Source organism: Hoplias malabaricus, chromosome Y (assembly GCF_029633855.1).
Source record: "Hoplias malabaricus isolate fHopMal1 chromosome Y, fHopMal1.hap1, whole genome shotgun sequence".
Classification (NCBI taxonomy): Eukaryota; Metazoa; Chordata; class Actinopteri; order Characiformes; family Erythrinidae; genus Hoplias; species Hoplias malabaricus.
Genome location: NC_089820.1, coordinates 50,630,948 through 50,644,115, shown reverse-complemented (window position 1 = coordinate 50,644,115; position 13,168 = coordinate 50,630,948). Strand labels below are relative to the sequence as shown.

General features: G+C 47.8%; 1 protein-coding gene across 1 annotated transcript; it reads left to right on the top strand.

The window, feature by feature from the left end:
* The first annotated feature begins 9,562 nt into the window (after window positions 1-9,562).
* LOC136678284 (potassium voltage-gated channel subfamily A member 1-like) lies at window positions 9,563-12,028 on the top strand. The gene has a single exon (XM_066656275.1). The coding sequence runs from the start codon at window positions 9,777-9,779 to the stop codon at window positions 11,976-11,978; it is 2,202 nt and encodes a 733-aa protein (XP_066512372.1). The 5' UTR covers window positions 9,563-9,776; the 3' UTR covers window positions 11,979-12,028.
* Window positions 12,029-13,168: the final 1,140 nt, after the last annotated feature.

The following is a 13,168-nucleotide window of genomic DNA, read 5'->3' as shown; positions in this document are numbered from 1 at the left end:
ATTGCTTGAAGGATGCAAGCAACCCATCATCAGATAAGTGTTTAATGTTTGGTTGATCCTGTCCTGTTCTGAGCATTGATTTCCCTTTGTTCTGAGCATTGATTTCCAAGAGTCTTTTCCCCCCCAATTCTGTGGCAAAGGGAGTAACCACAGACTGACCTTCTGCCAGTCAAACTGTTAATTTCACTGTGAAACTGCACCATATCCGTATGTACCTTGGTATAGCTGCAATCTGGGTTCATCCCTGTGGAACGTTTACATAAATATAAAAGTTTAAAGACTACAATCTCAGCTAAAAGGGACCTACATTGTGGGAACTGGAATCAAGCATGTTCTTAAAAACCTGTACAAGAATAGAATCATTCACTGAAATATGCAAAATGCTCTATGAAGCGTAAACAGATTACACACTGTGTGTAAAATACAGAGCTCAAGAGATACTTAAGGGTCAGCACAAATCACCAAAATGCTTTGTAAGTTGGTTATTGTTGAGGTTAACACTTGCCTTTTACACAGCTGACTGACTAGGGTTTGATTCCCAATTTAGACAGGAACAGCACATTACACAGATAACTGTCCTTGGGAAAGACCTTTAATGGTGCATTAGACTGTAAGTTGCTCTGGACGTGTGTCCACCAAATGAAAGATTAGCTAATTTGAATAAGACATTAGCCGTTGAAAAACAGTACTTTCTCAATACAAGGCCTTTAACTGTAGATGTGCCAGTGAAAACCATGCTTCATCTTAATGTCCCAGTATGTCTGGGCTGAGGAGTTATGATAATTGAATGAGCCAGTGGTGTCTCTTTGGCAGCTAGGCGTCTGCCAAGAGAAATGTAGCTCCGGGTTTCTGAGATATGAGGTGAGGTGGCATATTTTAAGATAAACTCTTCAAGAATGAGGCTGCTTTATATAGAACCTAATAAAAGTCTCAGAATTAATGGGTTACAATTGAGCACAAAATCTCCATTGAAAGCATGTGTTGTGAGACCACCCTTTGTTTTATCAGCGCTAGCTTATTAATTTCAATAGCTCAGAATGCTCATGAGAAATAGCCTCCTGAGATCTGTGGTCTCTAAGTGATTTAATTGTGAGTACAAAGCTAATAAGTGGTTTGCTGTGTGTGTGGTTTAAGCCCACTGTTATAGTCTTAAATATGCTTTTGTTAAAAGCCCTTTTTTTCTTATTTTTTTGTTAGTCATTATTCTGCGGCTTATTTATTGATGTTGCAATTAAATGAAGTGCTGTCAGATACGTGTGTGAGGTAAACAAATGCTCATTTTAAGTTTTTCGGGGACGTCCCAGTGAACCCCGGCCCACTGAATGGTAATGTGACCATCTGGCCTTGGCCACTTCATAAGTCGTTACACAGTAAATATCAGCTGGTGAAATACTGCCCCCTGGGTTTAGCTGGTCATACTGCATTGCTCATGACCCACAGCAAGCCTTTTTATGGCTAGTGTTAAAAAAAAATCAACCAAGGCCAAAATCAAGACACTGCATTGAGAGGAGAATATCTTACTCATGTAAGGTTCCTGGCTCTCAATGCTCTAAGGAGCATGGGTGACATGTGTGATACGTTACCAGACTCACTCGAGTGTTAGTGAAATACCACTGAAACACTTTCTGTATTACACCTCCATAACTAATGAATAAATTATCTTTATTATTATTATTAGAGCAGTTCTGTCCTTTGAGACCTTTTTAAATCCACATTACAATATTTTACCTTCTGACATTAAAAAAAATGTTGTAATCTACCTGTTAAGGGGGCATTTTCAAGTAGATGATTAAGATATTAAATTCATTCAGAGTGCTATGATATAAAAGGCTCAGATCCAGTGCCTGATGACATTCTTTGACAATAGCTGTACAGTAGGTTCCTGGCCTATTTTTAAATGCATTCTTTTCAGAGAGGTACAGCCAGGTTATAGTCCTTATATTGCTTATTTAATACAGCTTTATCACATTAAACCGTTAACAATATAATATATAAAACATTAGAACGCTTCCTACAAACAATATGGCTGCAGTTGCATATTAACCCGCTGATGATGTAGTGTTGGCAACAGTTGAAAAAGAAGTGGTTGCAGGCTTTACATGTCTTAGAGTAAGTGATGAGGTGGAACTAATGACTACAATAGACTTTATAATATTTGGATAAAGGTGTCTGTCAGATATTGTAAATATAATGTAAGCTACTTGAATGTCAGATGGCACTGTGTGAGAAGCCATCATGCTTCTGTGATATATATATATATATATATATATATATATATATATAGTAACATATTCATTCATTCATTCATTATCTGTAACCCTTATCCAGTTCAGAGTCCCAGAGTCATTGGGCGCAAGGTGGGAATACACCCTGGAGGGGGTGCCAGTCGCCAATCCACCTACCAGCGTGTGTTTTTGGACTGTGGGAGGAAACCCACGCGGACACAGGGAGAACACACCAAACTCCTCACAGACAGTCACCCGGAGCGGGAATCAAACCCACAACCTCCAGGTCCCTGGAGCTGTGTGACTGCGACACTACCTGCTGCACCACCGTGCCGCCCTTTAAAGTAACAGAGAAAATGTTTATTTAACAACATACACCGCTGCATCAAGAAATGCATCTGATACTCTCTTACTCAAGGAGAAAGCCATATATCAATTATATGCAAAAACACTGGCAGGTTTTCTGGGCTCAGTGTCAGGTAATTTAGGTATTAGAGAGGCATATCCTGCCATCAAGTTACCATCTTTCCCCAGGAAGTCCATGGTTATTTCAGCAAGACAAACTAGGCCTCTTTCTGCACATGCTACAATGGTATGGCTTAATAGACACAGAGTTTGTGAGCTTAAATGTTTTGCCAGCATTCCAGCTCTCTCTCTCCTCTGGCAGGTGAGGAAGACAAGAATCAAGGTCTCTGATCATGAATCGTGATCATGAATCTAAAACTTGTGAAAACAATGACTTGACATGCACTAGTTCACATCAAAACACTCTGCATGGCTTTGTTTATACTTCCCATTTAAGTCAGCGGAACAGCAAATACGGCTACTTCCCATTTACCTCTATAAAACTCAAAGACCCAGGAAGTTAAAAAAAAAACTTTTGGCAAAAAGCTAACAGCTAAAGGCTAAATAAGGGATGAATGTTGCGATTATTAGTTGACTACCGGTGACCTCCTACGATTGCTGTAAATTACACTAGATCGGGCAGAAGGAATGTGTAGAAAAAAGCAAGTCATGTGACAGCTGTCCACGACAATGCAGTTTGGCAGGTTTGATTTTATTTGTATGTTAGCCTTTGCAAAGATAATTGTAAATATTTTGTAGTTTAAATGCTTCGTTAATGTTGATGTGGGTTACACCATACTTTCCTCTCCTGTGCACAGAGGCGGGCGGAGGGCATAGCGGATAAGTCGCTTGAATTCCTCGTCTAGCTTTGATCCGGAGTTCATTTAAAGTAAAAGCAACTCTGCGTACATTACCTCCAAGCACAGCTTCCAAGTGACATACAGCAAAATTAACCAAGCACTGCAATTGTGCAAGTGCTGAAATCCAGCTCAAAATAGCTCCATCCTCAAGATGTTCCTTTCGGATTTGCATCACACCAACTCAACTCAGCACAGGCCTTCTCTGTCATTTACATTTTCCATGGCACTTCCATTGTGATGGAGACCACTTAGTCAGGAGCTTATTTCATCAATACAGAAATCAACTTTAATTCCTCAGGCTAAATTGTACTTGCGCCTAGGCAACAGTGCAGTAGACCACAGTACTGCCCTTGAGGCTGCTGCAGCCCTTATTTATTCCACTGATTTATGAAATCTGCATAACAAGCATTAAGATGTAAATAAAGTCATTCAGAGGGGTTTGATGCACAATGTTCTGTTCTAGAGAAATGTGCTGAGTCAGACTGTTCACAGTGGTGGTGATAGGAACCAGACATCTCAAGTGTTTAATACGTCTAAATGCTGCTTATTAAATATGTATGCTGAAGCTACCTATAAATGTACAGGTAATATGTAAAGTGATGGTTGTTATTACATGTCAGTGGATATTATTTTGAATATTTTATAAGCTATAAAGGCTTTATTGGTGTTGTTGACACTGTGACCTTTGGTTCAGCAAACTTTCTCTTCAGATTAGACCTGTTTCAGTGACTATTTTTGCCAATTTTGATGAAAAATAAAAATGGTAATTCACCTTGACTCCTTTACGACGTCTTTAATGTTCTCTTTTAATGCTTTGAATATTTGCTTTCTGACATTTCTTGTGAGGACCCCTGTTCAGACACATCACATTTTCATTTCTGACATAAGGAACAAATAATTAGGCAAGTCATATTTAACAGACAATTGCACAGACGCCTCAGTAAAGAAATCAGAATAAAATCAGGATATTCAGTCTTTGTTGTGCCTACTCCTTAGTGATATTCCTTTTCAGTTTATTCTGCAGCAGTTTGTCCACACATTCAACACAGTCCTTGAAGTTTATTTCATTTCCTGAACCAAGTGATCCACTTCAGTGAGTTCATTTGTGTTTGGTGGTTGTAACATTATTAGGCTGCAGACATTATAGCACTCCAAAACCGGAGACCGTGTTGGCTATATCTTTAGGAGATAGTGAGTTTGAACCGCAGTGACGCCTCAGCCACCTGTAGCGCTCTCTGGGTGGGTAGGGTGGCTCTATCTTCTCCCCATCACACATTCATTCATTCATTATCTGTAAGCGCTTATCCAGTTCAGGATCGCAGTGAGTCCAGAGCCTACCTGGAATCATTGAGCGCAAGGCGGGAATACACCCTGGAGGGGGTGCCAGTTCTTCACAGGGCAACCAACACACACACACACAATTTTAAGTCGCCAATGTGGGAGGAAACCAATGCGGAAACGGGGAGAACACACCAATTCCTCACAGACAATCACCTGGAGCGGGAATCGAACCCAAAACCTCCAGGTCCCTGGAGCTGTGTGACTGCGACACTACCTGCTGCGCCACCGTGCCGCCCTTCCCCATCACACAGTGTAATACAATCAAATGCAGACATCTGTGAGCATTTAGAGTTCTTCTCCAAGCGTGTTGAGCTGTTTGATGATGCTGTTCTAGCCACAGTTCAAAAAGTTATTTACATCTTTTTCATCATCTGCTGTGCGGTCAAAATATTCAGGAATTCTGGAGAAATCTCTGTATGTGTAGGACAGGAACCACCGATAACTGTGCATGCTCTTCAAGTCCTCAGTTGGCATTTCAGAAAACCATTATCAATTAATACAATGTGCCACTGCCTTAAGAAATGCATCTTGATACTCTATTAACTCAAAAGACAGCAATATTCATGCAAAAACTGTAACATATTTACTGAGCCCCAGCTTAAATCAGATGGTATTACTCAATATTTAGAAATACATATGCCATCAAGGGTGTTCTCCCCGTGACTGCGTGGGTTTCCCCCAGGTGTTCCGGTTTCCTACCACAGTCTAAAAGTGTCCATAGGTGTGTGTGTGTGTGTGTGTCGCCCTGTGAAGGACTGGTGCCCCCTCCAAGGTTTGTTCCTGCCTTGCGCCAGATGATTCTGGGTAGGCTCTGGACCCACCGCAACCCTGAACTGGATAAGCGGTTAAAGACAATGAATTAGTTAATGAATATGCCTTCAAGGCAATATATTCATTCATTCATTCATTTTCTTTTCCGCTTCTCCATTTCAGGGTCGCGGTGAGGCAATATATTTTTCCTGGGAAGTCCATGGTTGTTTCAGCAAAACAACCATTGGAATCATTGTGACCACAAGCAAAAGTCCTGCATCAGGTCCATATATATATATATATACATACGTGTGTACCCTAATCCTAGCCTGATAAGAGATTTTAGTTTGTGCTCACCCTGATCCTTTCTTCATGATATATATATAACTTCAAGAAAATATACACACCATAGATTTAATTATATTTTACAAAATGTAAAACTTTTTACAACAACAAAACTTTTCCAGAATATTTATTGTATATTATTTTAACTTTATTTGTATTATATTCCTGAATGTGTTATTACCACTGATGTTTAGTAAGGAGCACTAGATTTTTAAAAAGTAAAACACTTTAAATCAGAGGCGATTGCTCTAAGACTGCAAAGGAAGCTCAGCTTCCCCTAAAATGTCAAAAAATAAGTGATCATATATATTTTGTTGTGTGTACATGTCATTGAATAAATATGCATTACAACGCACTCAACTTTTGTTCAGAATCAGCTTCTTATCACTGGTAAAGACGCGGCTTTCCTCTCAATTATTCCCGCTGATTCATGGTGCTTTAAACAGTGTGGACGCGTTCAATAGCGAAACAGCGAAGTGCAACGAAACGAGAGGAGCCATTGGATAAATGCTGGGCTTTGTCACGCCCATCGGACGCTCAGCGTCTCTGGGGCTATGGGGCAGTGGGCTGGCCTCGGCTGGCCCGGACGCTCAGCTTCTGCATGATGATTGGATGATCTGACTGAGGCTGAATCCCTTTTTGATTGACAGCGAAATGAGCGAATCAGCGATCCTTTGGTGTAAAGATCTGTAGGAGCATTACATTTTCATTCTGTTCTAAGTTGAACCAGACTTTCTTAATCCTCTTAACGTCTTATCACCTCTTATCCTCTTCTTTGTTAAAAACGACTACTATTTCTGGTGGGGTTTTTGTAGCTGCTTGTGTTTGGAGACTGACTTCTATCACTCTTTCTGACTTCTATCGCAGTTTCTAGCGGGAGCTGCTGAGCCCCTCCACCGTCACAAAGCACCCACAGGCGGACACACTTCACATGGGCCAAGGCCGTTTAAGCAGCCTAGCTCTGCTGGCCATTGAGAGGACACTAGTCAAGTCCCTGGAAAAGACGCGTTGTTGGTACGACAGGGTCACAGATCATTTTGTTGAAAAGTAACGGAGCGTAGAATTTACGTATAAATAAACCACACACACCGAAATTGAGGTTCCCCTCCTTGAAAGACCTGCTTTAAATATCTTAATACATCACACTTCCTCGATGTTGTGAATGATCTCAAGTGTCTTTTAATCAGGGTTCTTACTTTATGTCAACAGATGGCCGGTCAGGTCGCGAGACTGCAGAGGGCTCGAACTGCAGTGTCCTGCAGCAGCCACCTGGTGGTGCTCGAGGTCCTCAGAAACACACACACACACACACACACACACACACACACACACACACTCTCTCTCTCTCTCTCTCTCTCTCTCTCTCACACACACACACACACACACACACACACACACACTTCTGAATTATTGTAGCTAAATAATGCAACAGTTACACCAAACCCAAATATCATTGCTACTATTGTGGGGACATTCGGTCCTCGCAGGGATAGCAAGACAAGTTCAGACACACACACACACAAACACACACACACACACACACACACACACAAACAGACTGAGGCGCGCGCGCGCCCAAAGGAGCGAGAGCGCGCTTGGCGGACAGATGCACGGCGCGTCGCCGTTTACCTCCCGCTGTGTCTGTGTCGCGCGCCATCGTTAAACTTTCAGTCACCGCGACTGTGGCATCTCCTTTGATTTCACCGGATCGTCACTTGCTCGTGCATTCTCTCTGTCTTTGGCAGGAGGGGCAGTGTGTGACCGTGCTCTCCTGCAGCGGCGCATGCTTTTATTTTTGGGAGGAGGGTGAGAGAGAGAGAGAGAGAGAGAGAGAGAGAGAGAGAGAGAGAGAGAGAGAGAGAGAGAGAGAGAGAGAGAGAGCAGGTGCTGAGGAGGATGATGATGGTGGTGAGAGATCCTGTTGAACGGAGACGGCGCGCGGAGCAAGTGGCAGCATCCTTGTCCTCCTCCTCCTCCTCCTCCTCCTCCTCCTCATCCTCATCATCAGCGGCGACGGCGACAGCATCGTCCCTCGAAGGCGCGCGCGCGGTGTGAGGGTGAGATGGTCTGCGGGGGGCGCGGCTGCTTTGCCGGGGATTTCGGGCGCGAGGGCTTCACGACGCCCCCCATCTCCACAGAAAGGGGCTGGAGGAGGACGCTCAGGAGCCATCCTTCTACATCCGCGCGCTCCTCGTGTAAGTGGAAGGAGGGGAGGGGGGGGTCGTTAGGCTGCGTGCGTGAGCGAGACGCGGGGGTTTTGTGATGAATTGCATAATAATGATCTCTAATAACACTAATAGCACGGATTGTCTCCTGTTGCTGCTGGCTTAGTCCTGCTTTATCAACATGCTGCTAGAACATCATCATCATCATCATCATCATCATCATCGTCGTCGTGTTTATTGTAATAGTTTTATTAATGTCAAGTATAATCCATAACGTAACTGTCATTGTTATGACTGTGCAGTTACGTTGTTATGATTATTATGGTCATGGTTATTGTGATTGTTTGTGCATTGGAACCAACCACACGGTGCTGTCAGACTACTGTGATTGTTGCCCTCTTAGTAAACAATACAGAAGGAGGTTCTAGACTAGAAGACCATTTCAGAGACACTTAATAGCACTACAGCACACTCATCCTCACAGAGAACACCATTTCAGTAAGAATTCTAATGCACCTTTGAGTGTTGGTTATGTAAAAGCTGTACAGATCCCACCTCTGCTAAACACCCTCTTAGAAAGGGGTTCTTGAGCAAAAACAATGGTTCTGTAGGTGGTTCTTCCCTTTGTGATATAACCCCATTTACCAACGAGAGACTGTGTTCCATGCTTCTCTCTCTCTCTCTCTCTCTGAATGCAGCGCCGTGACCTGTCTCTGTTGCTCTCTCTCCTTGTCCTTCGCAGCTGTTGCTGGCGTCTAAAAGAAAACACACCGCCACTGGAGCCCCCCGCACCACCTCCCACCATCACGTCCACCTCCACCTCCACCGTCCACTGCCCAAACACAACCTCCCTCAGCACAAAGATGACGACAAGTACCCCTCTCTGACCAAGTCGGCGGTCTCACTCTCGCGCACGTGAGCGCGCACAGCTGACCGCCAAGGACAATTCGCAGCGCTTTGGGCATATGGAGGACTGTAGGACACGCACCGACCCCCTCACGGACTCCGGAGGCGCCGAGCTGCGTTTGTTGCGCGCAGAGACCGTGGAAAGTGCGGAGGCGCGCGCCTGCGCTCTGTGACTCCTCGAGGGATTTGGGAAAACTTCTGGAGCTAGACTTCTTTCTCGTCGTCTCCGGAAACCAAATGGCGCGACTTCAGGGCTAAGGTGCAATACATATATGACTTTTATTGTAGAAATCTTGCAAAACTAATCCCTGCTCTCTATGCTGTACAACCAGGAAGACTGTAAGCTATAGTGTATGCTCTAGAATAGTGCACTGTAGAGTGAATACAACATAGTTTTAAAGTTTGCACTGTACACAGTCTGGTTTTAGAATTGGTGTAGTTTGGAACTTGTCCGTAGGGCACTACATAGCGAATAGGGCATAACCATAAGTGTATGCTGAAATGATATAGTGTGAAGGGCATAGTACAAGACGTAGCACACACTAGTGCCCTGTGTGTTTACTAGGACACAGCCCAAATAACGCATTATATTCTAACAATGGCATAGTTTCCCCACAAACCCCAAAGTAGTGCACTACAAAGTGAACAGGGCACAGTTTTAGACACACCCTGGTCTCCGGCAGGGCACACAGAGCAGCATGAGGTCGATCGCAGTACACAGTGGGCAGCGGCACTAGTCAGGGTCACTGAAAGCGCGTGCTGCTGGACGCTCTTTGATGCCCGGAGCGCCGACCTTGTAAACAAAGTTTTCCGTGTTCGCCGCGTAACGGTGGAGCGAGATGGAGTTTGCTATGGTGGGCGCGGATAGCGGGGGCTGCAACCCGCACGTGCCCTACGCCTACGCGCAAGCCCGCGCCAGGGAGCGAGAGCGCGAGCGAGAGAGACACTCCCGCGCGGCGGCGGCTGCTGCTGCGGCTGCGGTTGCGGCGGCTGTGGAGAGCGGTGCGCCCGGCGAAGGAGGCGGGACCTGCGGCCACGGCCAGCAGCATCAAATTCGCGCCTCCTCCTCTTCCTCCACCTCCTCCTCCTCCTCCTGCTGCTGCTCCTCCTCCACCTCTTCCTCCTCCTCTTCTCAGCAGCTAGCGCAGCAGCAACAGGCGCCACAACAGCAGCAACAACAGCAGCAACAGCAGCAGCAGGCGCAGGCGCAACGGGAGGCGCAGGCGCAATTAGTCCGCGAGCGCAAAAAGGCGCGTGGCGTCGCGCGCTGGAGACGTCCGCGCGCCCCCCTCGGAGGCGAGTTGCGTCACTCGGAGCTGGCGCTCCTAGGCTCCGAGGAGGACGTCATGATCGAGGAAGAGGAGGAGGAGGAGGAGGAAGAGGAAGAGGAGGAGGGCGCGCGAGCACGAGGGAGAGTGCGGGCGTACGACGCGGATGACACGCGTGACACCACTCTGGACGACGACGACGACTGTGCCGACGACGACGAGACGGCGTCGCTGACAGGTGGCCGCCCGCGCGCGGGCTACAGGCGTGGAGAGCGCGGGCCCGGCTGCTGTGGCGAGCGCGTGGTCATCAATGTGTCGGGCCTGCGCTTCGAGACGCGCGCGCAGACGCTGGCCCAGTTCCCAGACACACTTCTCGGGGACCCCGCCAAACGGATCCGCTACTTCGACCCTCTGCGCAACGAATACTTCTTCGACCGTAACCGGCCGAGCTTCGACGCCATCCTGTATTTCTACCAGTCCGGGGGGCGCCTCAAACGGCCCGCCAACGTGCCGCTGGACGTGTTCTCCGAGGAGGTCAAGTTCTACGAGCTGGGCGACGAGGCCATGCTCAAGTTCCGCGAGGACGAGGGCTTCGTGAAGGACGAGGAGAAGCCCCTGCCCGAGGATGAGTTCAAGCGGCAGGTGTGGCTTCTCTTCGAGTACCCCGAGAGCTCCAGCCCGGCGCGTGGCATCGCCGTGGTCTCCGTGCTGGTCATCGTCATCTCCATCGTCATCTTCTGCCTGGAGACTCTGCCCGAGTTCCGCGACGAGCGCGAGGTGCCCGGGGCAGCCGCTGGGGCGCACGTGCCCACGCACGGAGGGGTCAATGGCACGCGCACCGCAGCTGCAGCAGAGGCGGCGGCTGCAGCGGCGGCGGGGGCGGCCTTCACTCCTTTCAACGACCCCTTCTTCGTGGTAGAGACAGTGTGCATCGTGTGGTTCTCCTTCGAGATAGCCGTGCGCTTCTTCGCGAGCCCCAGCAAAACGGCCTTCTTCAAGAACATCATGAACTCCATCGACATCGTTTCCATCCTGCCTTACTTCATCACGCTGGGCACGGACCTCGTGCAGCAGCAGCAGGCGCAGCACGCGCCGCAGGGCAACGGCCAGCACGCCATGAGCTTCGCCATCCTGCGGATCATCCGCCTCGTGCGCGTCTTCCGCATCTTCAAGCTCTCGCGCCACTCCAAGGGCCTGCAGATCCTGGGCCACACGTTGCGCGCGAGCATGCGCGAGCTGGCGCTGCTCATATTCTTCCTCGTGATCGGCGTGGTGCTCTTCTCCAGCGCCGTGTACTTCGCCGAGGCTGACGAGCCGGCGTCGCAGTTCACGAGCATCCCGGACGCCTTCTGGTGGGCCGTGGTCACCATGACTACGGTGGGCTACGGCGACATGAAGCCCATTACGGTGGGGGGCAAGATCGTGGGTTCGCTGTGCGCCATTGCCGGCGTGCTGACCATCGCGCTGCCCGTGCCGGTGATCGTGTCCAACTTCAACTACTTCTACCACCGCGAGACGGACAACGAGGACCAGTCCCCAGCCGTGGAGTACCCCCCGCCCGGCTGCCCTTACTTCCCGGACTTTCTGAGGAAGTTCAAGGGCTCGCCGTCGGGCTCCTCGCTGGGGGATAAAGCGGCCGAGTACATGGAGATGGAGGAAGGGGTCACGGAGTCGCTGTGCGCGGTGGACAAACGCAGCCCCAACAGGGGCAACGGCACAGACGCGGGCAGAAAAAACAGCACCAACTCTAGAAGCCTACAGACGGACGTATGATTACGAATAGCACGGCCTGCCGTTGGTTGGTGAGCTCGTGAAGGGTTTGGAAGGGCGCCTTTAGGAACATTGCACAACTTGTTACCGATCAGCAGCACACGTGCACGCCATGCGTGTTTCTTGAACACGCACATATGCGCACGCACACACACACACACACACACACACACGCAAGAATACACAGGTGCACACGCGTACCCACATAGGCACAGGCACGCACGCACGCATGCGCACACACACGTAGGCACATTCATGCGCAAAGGCACAGGCACACATGTAGGCACATGGGCACACCCGAGTGCACACACCCACACACACATACACACACACACACACACACACACACACGCGAATCATTTCTAAACGGACCTGAGCTGAAACACCTTTCTGCAGCGTGGCTACTTTAAACACAGCCCTGTAAACAAACAACAGGCAACGCAAAAATCACCAGCTTTACGTGACGTGGAGGTGTGAGTGGAGTACTGGCCCACCTGTAGACTGTAGACCGAACAGCAGCAGCAAATGCACGGTTCAAGGAGCGCAAAACAAAGTATTTTTGCATAGGCACTTTATGAGTTCCATTCGTCAGTAATTGTAGGAAGAGGAAGCGAGCTGTTATCGTAACGCTATTATGCAATAATGTTGAAATCATTTGCACTATCATCGAAATATGTTCTAGTCTCCCAGATTCAACCCGAGAGTCATATACAGGCCTTAGAAAGTAGAGGGAGAGAGAGTGAGAGAATTGACAGTGATTCAGAGAGAGTGAGTGGAGTGAGAAAGAGTTCAGTAACTACTTAGTAACTCTTCTTTAACTAAACACATAGTTGTTGGGCAGTTATGTCATGTCCTACTACTTTCTGTCTCCTTCCAAGTCCATTAAACAGCAACATGTTACTCTCCTGCTGAAATGTTAGCATGCTAGTTGCTAGTTAGAAGGACCACTGGCACAGCTCTGTGTTAGCCCTTATAGGTACAAGAACTAGCATCAGTTGTTCACATCAAATCACTCCTGTCCTTGCCAACGTCCGCATCATCACATCTGCTTGTCCTCCATTTCAATCAACTGGGATTACCACCTAGGTTTTTACCCCAAAGTGTAGATGCCCCCCCGCCCACCTCCTCCATTTGCCCTAGGAGAGCCAGGCCACTGGATCACCCAGAGTCCACAAAAACGTCTCAGAAGCCAC